The sequence below is a fragment of the Carcharhinus amblyrhynchos genome, chromosome 23 (genome assembly GCF_965287045.1).
Source record: "Carcharhinus amblyrhynchos chromosome 23, sCarAmb.v2.hapA, whole genome shotgun sequence".
Lineage (NCBI taxonomy): Eukaryota > Metazoa > Chordata > Chondrichthyes > Carcharhiniformes > Carcharhinidae > Carcharhinus > Carcharhinus amblyrhynchos.
In genome coordinates this window covers 4024498-4037139 of record NC_137346.1, presented here as the reverse complement: position 1 = coordinate 4037139, position 12642 = coordinate 4024498, and the positions used below count along the sequence as shown (strand labels likewise).

The 12642-nt window shown below is 43.5% G+C and overlaps 1 protein-coding gene across 2 annotated transcripts in view; it reads right to left on the bottom strand.

The window, feature by feature from the left end:
• Positions 1-11927, bottom strand: part of LOC145357537 (flotillin-2) — a 114110-nt gene extending 102183 nt beyond the window's left edge. For both annotated transcript variants that reach the window (XM_080210990.1, XM_080210988.1), the window contains exon 1: positions 11797-11927. In XM_080210990.1, coding sequence (XP_080067116.1) covers positions 11797-11845 — 49 coding nt within the window. In that variant the 5' untranslated portion in view covers positions 11846-11927. The remainder of the gene's footprint in view (positions 1-11796) is intronic.
• Positions 11928-12642: the final 715 nt, after the last annotated feature.

Sequence of the window (12642 nt, the reverse complement as noted above, 5' to 3'; positions counted from 1 at the left end):
CTGGGACTGCTGGAAAGCTTGATTGAATGGTTGTAGCGTAGACAGTAAATCTTTGTATTGCAGTCAGTAAATCTTATACCATGCACTAAAACACAGTAGTAACACTGCTCTTTTTCAAAGGCCGGGAACGACAAGGCCTCGAAAGCAAAGAGGGTGATCTATCAACCCCAAGGTTGTTGCTGTACGTCTTCCACTGCCTCAGTTGTGATAGGAACGTAGAAGATAGAAGCAGAAGTAGGCCATTTGAGCCTGCTTTGCTATTCATTATAACCATGGCTGATCATCAAATTCAATATCTGATTCCCCCTTCCCCCTACGTCCTGTAATCCCTCTAGCCTCAAAAGCTATATCTAATTTCTTCTTGAAATCACAATGTTTTGGCCTTAACTACATTCTGTGGTTATGAATTTCTCACTTTCTGGCTAAAGAAATTTCTCCTTACCTTCGTTCTAAAAGGTTTACTCTTTGTCCTCAAACTACGACCTATAGTTTTGGACTCCCTTGCCAATGGGAATATTCTTTCTGAAGCTACTCTGTCCAAACCTGTTAGAAATTTAAAAGTTTCTATGAGATCCCCTCTCACTCTTTTAAACTCTAGTGAATATAATCCTAACCAATTTAGTCTCACCTCGTATGACAGACCTGCCATCTCAGGAATCAGCCTGGTAAACCTTTGCTGTACTCCCTCTATATGAAGGACACCAAAACTGCACACAACACTCCTCACCAACGTCCTAAATAGTGCAGTAAAACATCTCTATTCCTATACTCAAATCCTCTCACTATGAAAGCCAACATCCCATTTGCCTTCTTGACTGACCTGCACGCTTACTTTCACATGACTCATGCACAACGACACCAAGGTCTTGCTGAGTATTCACCTCTCCCAACTTACACCCACTCAAGTAGTAATCTGTCTTATTAGTGCTACCAAAGTGGATAACCTCACATTTATCCACAATATACTACATCTGCTGTGCATATGCCGACATGCTCAGCCTGTCCGAATCACACTGAAGAATCTCTGCATCCACCTCACTGCTCACCCGTCCAGCCAACTTGGCATCAACTGAAAGTAAAGCCCATACAAAGCAGTGATTGAACTGAGTATCCACAGTTCTGAGTCTCCCCCTGACCTGGTAAATCAATGATGTGGAGATGCCGGCATTGGACTGGGGAACAGAGAGGATCTCCAAGATGATCACGCATATCGACACAGACATCAAATTTCTACAAACTTCTTACTGGTAAATCGAGTCATCATTTCTGAATTGAGGTTACATCAAATATGCACATTTATAAATTAAGGTCCTTCCACAATTCACTGAGTGAAGTTAATATTTCAAAATCTAGACTGGTCAATCTTTCAACTGACATCAAGCCAGCCTGCAGTTTTATTTCTAAACTGAGCCAACTCACAACAGGGAAACTTTACAAAGTTTATTTTTTAAATGCCCATCGTTCTGACATTCAATTTTTACACACAGCAACATCCCAAATGAAACAACTCAATGTCTTGGACCAACACTTCTGTGACTTTGTTGAATGTTTAGTCATGAACTGCAGGAGCCAAACTACATTTGATTTGATTTATTAGTGTCACATGTATTAACATAGTGGAAAGTATTGTTTCTTGTGCGCTATACAGGCAAAGCATAGCGCTCAGAGGGAAAAGACAGGGTGCAAAATGTAGTGTTACAGTCATAGCTAGGTGTAGGGAAAGATCAACTTAATGCAAGAGAAGTCCATTCAAAAGTCTAATGGCAGCAGGAAAGAAGCTGTTCTCAAGTCAGTTGGTACATGACCTCAGACTTTTGTATCTTTGCCTGAAGGAAGAAAGTGGAAGAGAGAATGTCCGGGGTGCATGGGGTCCTTAATTATGCTGGCTGCTTTGCCGAGACAGTGGGAAGTGTAGACGAAGTCAATGGATGGGAGGCTGGTTTGTGTGATGGATTGGGCTACACTCAAATTTTTGTAGTTCCTTGCAATCTTGGGCAGAGCAGGAGCCACACCATGTCGTAGCCGACATGCCAAATTTCCTTAATCTTCTGATAAAGTCATAGCTACAGAGTCAGAGGTTTACAGCATGGAAACAGGCTCTTCAGCCTAACTTGTCCATGCCACACTTTCTTTTTTAAAACCCTTAAGCTAATCTTAATTGCCCACATTTGACTCATATCCCTCTATACCCATTGTACCCATGTAACTATATAAATGCTTTTTAAAAGACAAAATTATACCCAGCTCTACTAATATCTCTGGCAGCTTGTTCCAGACCCTCACCAGTCTCTGAAAAAATTGCCTCTCTGGACACTTTTGTATCTCTCCCCTCTCACCCCTAGTTTTAGACTCCCCTACTTTGGGAAAAGATATTGACTATCTAGCTGATCTGTGCTCCTCGTTATTTTATAGCCCTCTATAAGATCACCCCTCAGCCTCCTACGCTCCAGAAAAAAAAAGTCCCCAGTCTATGCTGCCTCTCCTTATAACTCAATCCATCAAGTCCCGGTAGCATTCTAGTAAATCTTTTCTGCACTCTTTCTTGTTTAATAATATCCTTTCTACAATAGAGTGACCAAAATTGCACACAATATTCCAAGTGTGGCCTTACTAATGTCTTGTACAACTTCAATAAGACATTCCAACTCCCGTATTCAACGTTCTGACTGATGAAACCAAGCATGCCGAATGCCTTCTTCACCACTCTGTCCACCTGTGACTCCACTTTCAAGGAGCTATAGACATGTACCCCTAAATCTCTGTTCTGTAACTCTCTCCAGCGCTCTACCATTAACTGAGTAAGTCCTGCTCTGGTTCAATCTACCAAAATGCATCACCTCGCACTTATCTAAATTAAACTCCATCTGCCATTCGTCAGCCCACTGGCCCAACTGATCAAGATCAAGTCAGGGCATTGGTGGGCTTTCTTAACTATAGGGTCGGCATGGAAGACCAGCACAGGTAATTGGTGATCTGGACACCTAAAAACTTGAAGCGCCCCGCCCTTTACTTTGTCCCAGTTGATGTAGATAGGGGCACGTTCTCTTCTACACTTCCTGAAGTCGATGACAATCTTCATTTTGTTGACATTGAGGGAGAGATTACTGTTGCTGCACCAGTTCACCAGATTCTCTATCTCATTCTTGTTTGAGATCTGACCCACTACAGTGGTGTTGTCTGCAAACTTGAAAATTGAATTGGAGGGGAATTTGGCCACACAGTTATAGGTGTATAAGGAGTATAGCAGGGGGCTGAGAACACAGGCTTGTGGGGCACCAGTGTTGAGGATGATCATGGAAGAGGTGTTGTTGTCGATCTTTACTGATTGTGGTCAGAGTTCGGAAGCTCATGATCCAGTCACAGAGGGAGGTACCAAGGCCCAGGCCATGGAGTTTGGAGATGAGGTTCGTGGGAATAATGGTGTTGAATTGTGTTCTTGGAGTCAGCAAACTACAGTGTTTGCCAAAGTAAAAAGCTGCTGTCTTATGAAGGTTTTCTTACAGACTGCTCTGTAACCTCCTCCAGCCCCACAACCCCGTGAACTTCAAATACAGCATTTTACATCCACCGCACCTTTCATGACCTAAGGATGTTTCAAAGTGTTTTATAGTGGTGTCTTTGAAATATCGTCTGTTATAGTAACGGTACAAGGGACAGGACGAATGGATGCTGTGTACCACATCCAGAGCTGTTGGAGAGGCTCTACCTGGTGGATTGCCCCTGAGCAATTCTTGCCGGAGATTCAGACCAGGAGAGTGAGAAAACAATTTACCTCTCTCTCTTCCCTGGCTGTACCATGGGGAAAATAGCCAGCTTTTATTCAAACTAGTTGCCTTACTGAGCAAATTTTCTTAAGTTGTTCAAAATGTTGAATGTATTTTTCACAATAAAGACATCTCAGGAATTATGCAATTTAAGTGAATTGAACAAATGAAAAGTAAATGATCCTGATGATTTAAAGGCAGATTATGTTCCTACCATCCTGCTGACTCATTGTAGGATCCCAATGGCATCGTAAATAAATATAGTTCCTCTCTCCTTTGATGATTTGTCTTCATTAATTGCGTAACTTGTTTGAAATCTGCATTAACCCGACCGTTTTGTAAAATGTCCCAGATTCTCTCAATATCCATGCAAACTATTCCCCAGCTTTGAGCGCATTATTGGCTAAACGCCTTGAAATCATTAAGTTACTGGGCACATCAGCAAGTAACACTGTGGTTAGATCCAGAGTTCCAAACCCAGGATTCCATTCCAACCTTTAGCCCTGGTTCTCAGCAGTTCAAAGCTAGGTTTATGCATCAGTGTTTTGATGCAGTGTCGAGATTATTGTCTGCAATCCCCACAGCACTGGATTTGAGAGCAACTCATCACCACGCCTCACCTACTGCCTGCTACTGGGTATAAACAAAGAATACTTGTAGTTTGAATGGCCCTGTGAAGGACCAAGTAAAAGGGTTAATCAGATAATTATAGCCACCGTCTCCACCCCACATTCAATGTGCCGATCTCAGCTGGAACACAGGTTGGACCATTAAAATTGAGTTGGAGTGTCACAAACACTGGGGTCAAAATACCAGGTTTCCCGCTCTCTAGGGACCCCTTCCTGCCAAGTGCAATGTGAGTATGTATCAGGTGAAAATAATAACAGCTTGAATTTGTACAGCACCGTCAATTTAGTAAAGCATCCTCACAGGAACAGTATCAAACAAGACATGACAGGCAGCTTCTTTCTAGGAATTATTAAAATAGGTTAACTAGAAGCCTGGGCAAAGAGGCACAGTTTTAAGGGGTGTCTTACAGAAGGGCAGAGGGATAATGAGGTGGAGAGATGTAGGGAGAGGGAAGCTAGAACTTGGGGCCTAGGGAATTTAAAGAATAGCCACCAGCTATGAGGAAATCCAAATCAGGGATTTCTCAAGGCCTCAACTGGAGGCAAAGAGATGCCTCTGACCATTGTGGGATCAGAGGAGATTAGAGTAAGGGAAGGGCAAGACAATTGTGGGAAGGGAATTTGAAAATAATGATGAGATTGCAAAATCAGGTGTTGCCAGACCAGAAGCCAACATAGGTCAATGAGTACAGAGTAATGGACAAAGGTGACTTGATGTGATATCAGACGTGTGGTGGAGCACGTGCTGGATGAGTATAAGTTTGTGGAAGATGGTTTGATAGATGGAGTCTGGCAGGGGAATGCTAGAATAGTTAAACGTAAAGATAGCAAAGCAACAGAAGAGCTGAGGCTGTAACTTAGTTTGTCCATGTTACAGAGGTGGAAATAAGTAAAGAGCAAGAGAAGAGGATCAAGTTATGAGCAGCTGACACACAGGGCGAGGGAAAGGGGTAATTTCAAGCTGATCTGCAAAGGGGGAAATGGGTAGGATCGGGTGAACTGCCTACTTTTATACCGCAATTTCAATGGACAGCAAAATCAGGAAGCTTCAAATAAACTCAATGTCGCAGCTCATGAAGAACGATAACCTGTGTGGATGAAATGAGGGTGGGGAAAAGGCTGCTGAAGGGTGAGGGAACAGAATAATTAAACAAAAGGCAATGAAAAGTGTGCATGAACTTTCTAAAACTGAATCTTGTTTTCCACCCTGTCTCTGATTACACTTTGGGGAATTGATTAATTACTCCCTTACAAAAACCCTGACTTTCTCAATGCTTCGCTCTCGCTTTGTCCTTTCTTCTCCGAATCACACACTGAACATTTTGGCAATAAAGACATCCTCCAGGTCAGTGTTTTACTGAAGCAATCACAACCCTCTCATGTCCTTTCTCATGGTCCAAACCTACTACAGCTTCAACTATTTAAATCCTTTGTCCCTTAAAAAGCAATGGGCTCTGACTTTTTGCCACTCCCTGTGAGGGAAAGGATTTCAACTGGTTTCCCAACTCTCTTCTCATTCTGTGACCATATTACAAAATAGTCTCTCCAAATTCACTGCAAGAAAGTCTTCATAATTTCCATTGAACACCTCCTCTGTTCCAGTAGGAGTAGGTGTCATATCTCAAATCTCTCCTGCTTAACTCTGGATCTCTATCACTGGGCTGCCAAACTCCTTTGAGTGCAACTCGGGAGCTGTGTGTGTAAGAGACCAGTATCCACTGTTCTGCAGCTTCAACACGTGCCACACAAGTTTGCTCCTGATCTAAAATTTTTCTTTACACCCTTTAATAGTATTCGAACGCTCCAAAAGAATATCTACTTTTTGCTTGTACTCTGCTTCCAACCACGACAACAGCTTGGGACGGAGTCTATAATCCAGATGGGAAGACAGATAGATAGATCACAATGGGACAATTAACAAAGAGACAACAAACCCAGCTTTGTCCATTCGAAATACAGATGGCAAATATGCTGAGATAATAAAGATTGTGCGGATCATCAACTTCCCACATTACTCCTTAAAATCTCACTCACTAATATTCATTGCTGTATGTATGAGGGATGGACAAGGAAATGAATAAACATCATTTTATAAGTCAGGAGTGTGATGGAATATTCCCTGCTAAGGCAGGGAAAACTGGGGGGTGGGAGGGGGGAAAACAGTACAATTCCCTGGGTTAGCATTGGACAACCAGTCTGTCAGAAATCAAACAGTACTTAGCACCCACATTTAGAATCTAAAAAAGACTAACGCGCGTCATCTCAAGTGACGATCACCATTTGAAGCTCAACTGGGAAGACAGCCCACACCATTGAAAGCTCATTCACTCAATAACACACTGTATATATCTTTCAACAAAAGGCCCAAGAAGGGAAAAGTGTCGTTCATTTAGCAGGAAAAGCAGGTTAACCTCGTGTGTAAACCTGCAGCATGGTGAAGTTCTAAAAAAAGTATTCACACACAGGCTCAGCAAGCAGCACTCACGGAGTCAGCAGGCCCACCATGGGTTCACGCCTCATTCAGCACATTACCCAAAACAACACTCCCAGTGACACAGCTGCCTCCTATAGGATGAGAGAATTCCACAGAGACCCTTTATGCCCACTCATGTGGGTCTAATATATTCCATGGTACTATTATTGTTTCTTATTAAATTATTGGATGTGATCATTGCTGGCTCGGCTAGCATTTGCCTACCCCAAATTGCCCTTGAGAGGGTGGTGTTGGGATGTCTTCTTGAACCATTGCAGTCCCTTGAGGTGTAGGTATGCCAACAGTCCTGTGAGGGAGGGAGTGAAGGACAGTGAAGGAAAGGAAATATATTCCCAAGTCAGGACAGTGTGTGACTTGGAAGGTAAACTCCTGGTGGTGTTCCCAGCTATCTGCTGCTGTTGTCCTTCTAGATAGTGGCAGTTATGGATTTGAAAAAGACTGTCTCAGGAACCTTGAGTTGCTACAATGCATCTTGTTGGTGGTACACACTGCTGCCTCTGTTTATTGGTGGTAGAGGGGATTGAACGTTTGTGGAAGAGGCAGCAAACAAGCGGGCAGCTTTGGCCTCAATGGTGGCAAGCTCCAGTGTTGTTGGAGCTCCATGCATCTGGGCAAGTGGACAATATTCCATCACACTCCTGACTTATAAAATCAGGATAATGGAAAACAGGTGCAGGCTGTTCTGCTGTCTGAGCCTGCTCCACCATTCAACAGGATCATGCTGGATCCAACAAGCTTCACGTCCACGTTCCCACCCTTTCCACGTAACCTTTCATTCCTATAGTGATCAAAAATCTGTCTCAGCCTTAAATATACATAAGGACTCTGCTCTACAACTCTCCATGGCAAGGAGCTCCAAAGACAGTCAACTCCAAATAAATTCCTCCTCATCGCAGCCTTCATTCTGAAACTATGCCCTCTGGTCCTGGATTCTCCCATGAGGAAAAACATCCTCTCAGCATTTACCCTGTCAAACCCCTTAAGAATCCTATATGCTGCAATGAGATCACCTCTCATTCTACTAACTTTCAACATGTAGAGTCCCAACCTGTTTAACTTTTCCTCATAAGACAACCCCTCCACACCAGGGATCATTCTAGTGAACCTTCTCTGAACTGCTTTCAATTAAATCATACCTTTCCTTAAATAAGGGATCCAAACTGCCCACAGTGCTCCTGATGCGGTCTCACCAGTATCTTGTGCAGTTGCAGCAAGACTTCCCTATTCTTATCCTCCGGCCCTTATTTCAAGGGGGTTAATGTCCCATTAGCGTTCTGAATTACCTGCTGCTCCTGTGTGCTAGTTTTCTATGTTTCGTGCACAAGTCCACTCCATTCCCCCCTCCCCCAACACAAGTTCCGTTGCATTATATCTTTCTGCAGTTTTTCTCTACTTAAAATTTAAATAATATTCAGTCCTTTTGTTCTCCTTTCCAAAATGAACAGCTCCCCATGTTGCCACATTATGCCCCATTTGCCAATGTTATGCCCACTTACTTAACCTGTCAATATCTCTTGAGGTGGTAGACAGCCTTTGAGGATTCAGGAGCAGAGTTACTCTCCACAGGATTCCCAGCCTCCAACCTGCTCTTGTAGCCACAGTATTTATATGGCTGGTCCAGTTCAATTTCTGGCCAATGGTAACCCCCAGGATATTGATAGTGGGGGATTCAGAGATGGCAGTATCACTAAATGTCATGGTGTGATGATTAGATTCTCTCTTGACGGAGAGAAAAGGAGTGGGGGAGTACTCCTTTGCATCCCAGCCAACCATACCAGAAAACAGATTCTCTGGTCATGATCTCATTACAATATATGGGAGTTTGTTATACTCAAGCTAGCTGCAGTGATTTTCTACCGCACTTGAAAAGGAACTGAGAAAGCAATTGGCAATGTCCTAATGTGGTGAAACAACACTTTTTTTGAAGTTCTTTCTTTGACAAATTGTTACGGCTCAAACTTTAAGTTGTCTCTTTTCTACGTCAGATACGTCATGTTTTTTGTTCATATTTCAACCCTTCTCTGATATTTCCATTGTAATTGCATATCCCATGCCAATTTCCCCACTCACTGTTGAATCTAAAGTTAAAACACATGCAACAGGTACAATATCAGATGAATTCACCTTTTTCCTTCAACCAAAAGAAAAATAATGTTGGAAATCTGAAATAAAAACAGAAAATGCTGGGAATACTCTGCAGGTCATGCAATATCTGTTCAGGCAAGGAACAGGGGAACATCAAATATCACTCAAATGTAAACTTGGTCTCTATAAATACTGTCCAGCCCACTGAGTGTTTCCCACATTTTCTGTTTTTATTTCATCCTTGTATGTTTGCTTGACAGGTGCACAGATGTTGCTACCCCTGCCTGGGGAATCTAGAACACAAGGTCAAAGTCTCAGGATAAGGAATCAATCATTTAAGACTGGGAAGAGGATAAATTTCCTCACTCAAAGGATTGCAAATCTTTGTAATTTTCAGTCCCAGAGAGTTGTGCATGCTGCATTGTTGTGTAGGTTTAAGGCAGAGACTGACAGATAGGGCGGCACAGTAGTTAGCACTGCTGCCTCTGTCAGGGACCTGGGTTTGATTCCAGCCTTAGGTGACTGTGTGTGGAGTTTGCAGTCTCCCCGTGTTTCCATGGGTTTTGGTCCAGGTTTCTTCTCGCACTCGAAAGATGTGCAGCTTAGATTGATTGGTCAAGCTAAACTGCTTCCAAGATGTTAGGGGGATTAATGGCATAAATACATGAGGTTACAGAGATGGGGCCTAGGTAAGGTGCTCTGCGGGAGAGCTGGTGCAGACTTGGTGGGCCAAATGGCCTCTTTCCATACTGTAGGGATTCTAGGAATTTTTGATCTTTTAGGGCATCAATAGATATGAGGAATGGAGAGGAAAGAGAAGTTGAGTCAATGAGCTACGTGGTCCATTCTTGTTATAAGAACATAAGAAATAGGAGCAGGAGTAGGCCAACTAGCCCTTCGAGCCTGCCCTGCCATTCAATAAGATCATGGCTGATCTGTCGTGGCTCAGTTCTACATTCCTGCCCCCTCCCCATAACCCTTAATCCCCTCTCTTATCAAAAACCCATCAACCCGCATCTTAAAAATATTTAGCAAGGTAGCCTCCACCACTTCAACGGGCAGAGAATTCCAGAGATTCACCACCCTTTGAGTGAAGAAGTTCCTCCTCAACTCCATTCTAAACCGCCCCCCCTTTATCTTGAGACTGTGCCCCCTAGTCCTACTATCCTTTCTGAGCGGGAAGAGTCTCTCCACCTCTATCCTATCCATCCCATTCATCATCATATACGTCTCAATGAGATCTCCCCTCATTCTTCTAAACTCTAACGAGTACAAGCCTAATTTATTCAGCCTCTCCTCATAGCTCAACCCCCTCAACTCCGGCATCAGCCTAGTAAACCTCCTCTGCACTCCCTCCAAGGCCAAAATATTCTTGCGTAAGTACAGCGCCCAAAACTGCACACAGTACTCCAGCTGCGGCCTCACCAATGCCCTATACAGCCGCAGCAAGACCTCCCTACTTTTATATTCAATCCCCCTCGCAATGAAGGCCAGTTCTTGTTCCGAGTTCTTATTACTTTTAATGCTGTCGCTACCACCTGCATGTCTGAGAATTTATTTCATCACTATAGGCAGTTCCAGGCAATGCAAATAAATGCAAAAACAAAAGCCCTCTTCTCAAATTCAATGTCCCCACGCAGCAAAGCCAACCTCTTGAACTAAGAGATCAAATAGCATTTAAAGGCTAGTTTTACAAACTGAAAAATCCACTGGAACGGTCTTATTTAGCACATCAAATAAAATCAACCATAACCATATGACAGGGGTGTGCTGTATACACACACAGGACTAAAAGCAAATTCCCTTTGCAATCAAAGGGTTAACAAGCCAGCTTTCAAGTGTGCTGACATAAACAAGACAGAAAAATTTAAGATTCAACTGAACACAAAATCTAAGATCTGAACAATATTAAATAGTTTAAAAGGAATACCAGGAATCCAATTTTTAAAATGGGAAAAAAGCAATTGTGTAATATACTAAATGCAGTTCTTCATTCATGAAGGAGTACACACCCTTGATCATCTATACAGACTATCAACATTAACAAGGCATATGTAAAATCATTTCCAAAATAAAAATGCTTGTTTTTTTTGAACTCAGAACCATTACAGCTATAGGAATAAATCACATTTTGAACAAACTGTTGACACGGTCTGTCAAAATTTAACCGAAATCTATTTCCATTTATGTATTCAGCTATACACACACACACACACACACACACAAACAAACCAAAGAATGGATCTGGGACTCAAATCTAAAAAAGAACACCACAGAGAAAAATGAATCCGATTCCTCCAGCTCTGCTATTTAAACCTCTCACCAGGAAAACCAAACAGGGAACAAACTCAAACCCTCTTCCAAAAATACATTCGGTGTCAAAAAGAAATCTCAGAAACTTCAAAATAAAAACATGAGAAATTAAGTTTTAAACATTAACAAAACATGCTAAGGGACATTTAAATACAGTATATTTTAAATACTTCTTAAGCAGAAAAAAAGTTTTGTTTTAGGGTTTAAAAACTGGAACCCCGCCCCCCCCCTTAAAATGAAGCAAATGAGAGATGAGGCCAATTTAAATGCCTCTGCCCACTAATTATTTGATTAAAGAATGATTATTGCCCCCCTGGGGTGGGTCAGGGTGGAGGATGAGGCCTAGTTTCCCATCAGTTCATTTCCACCCTCACTGAATCCCTTGCCCCATTATTGATTATGTTTAAATGTCTTTTGCCCCAGTCTCTTCACCACAACCTCGCCCCCCCCAACAAACCCCGGAGTTAAATCTGCTCTGTCCTCCCTCCCACTGTGAGGGGGGGTAGTTTACCTGACACCACCAGCGCCTCGTTGGGTCCCACCGTGTGACAATTGCCCATTTTCAGAGCCCGCCGCTTTCCCCTCGCCTGCCTCACAACAACAAGAAGCAGCGCGGATCCGACACGGCCAGCCCCACCCCAGCCCGTCCCCCGGCGGGGCGGAAGCCTGCACCACTCCGCCCACCGCTCCCTTTGCGGGGCGGAAGCCGACACCTATTGCTCCCCCACCCTACACACGGGTGCCACACAGAAATCCCTCCCCCCGCCGCTGAATGCCACTAGGGAAAGGTTCCGCCGCCCGAACGGGCAGTGGGGCGGAAGTCGCCTCTCCTCCTCCCACCCTGCGGGTGTCGCACTGAAAGTGTTCCGCTGACCGCAGGCCGGAAGCTGCGCCGTTGCCCTCCTCAGTGGTGTTACACCGAAACCGCACCGGAAAGGTCTGCAATGTCTCCTCAAAGGAAATGGTAAAAACCAACCAATTTCTTCATCCTTACTATTACTTAATAACGAACTGCCCGTTGCTTATTATATCGGCAGTTTAACAGAAATAAATGTCATAATCTCAGCTCACACAACTCGCCTACATTTTCATGCAGAAAATCACTGGTATTTTTCTTCACCACTTACACTGACTTGAATGTTCCTCAGAACCTCCAAGTGGTCATTCCCCATGTCTGGCCACTCAACCAGCTGGGCAATCCAGGGTTGCCAACGTTACAGGATGAGCCCAGAGTTTTACAGCACAGAAAGAGGCCCTTTGGCCCATCGTGTCCACACCGGTCATCAAGTACCTATCTATCCTCACCCCATTTTCCAGCACTTGATCCATCGTCTTTCCTGCTATGGTGTTTCAAGTG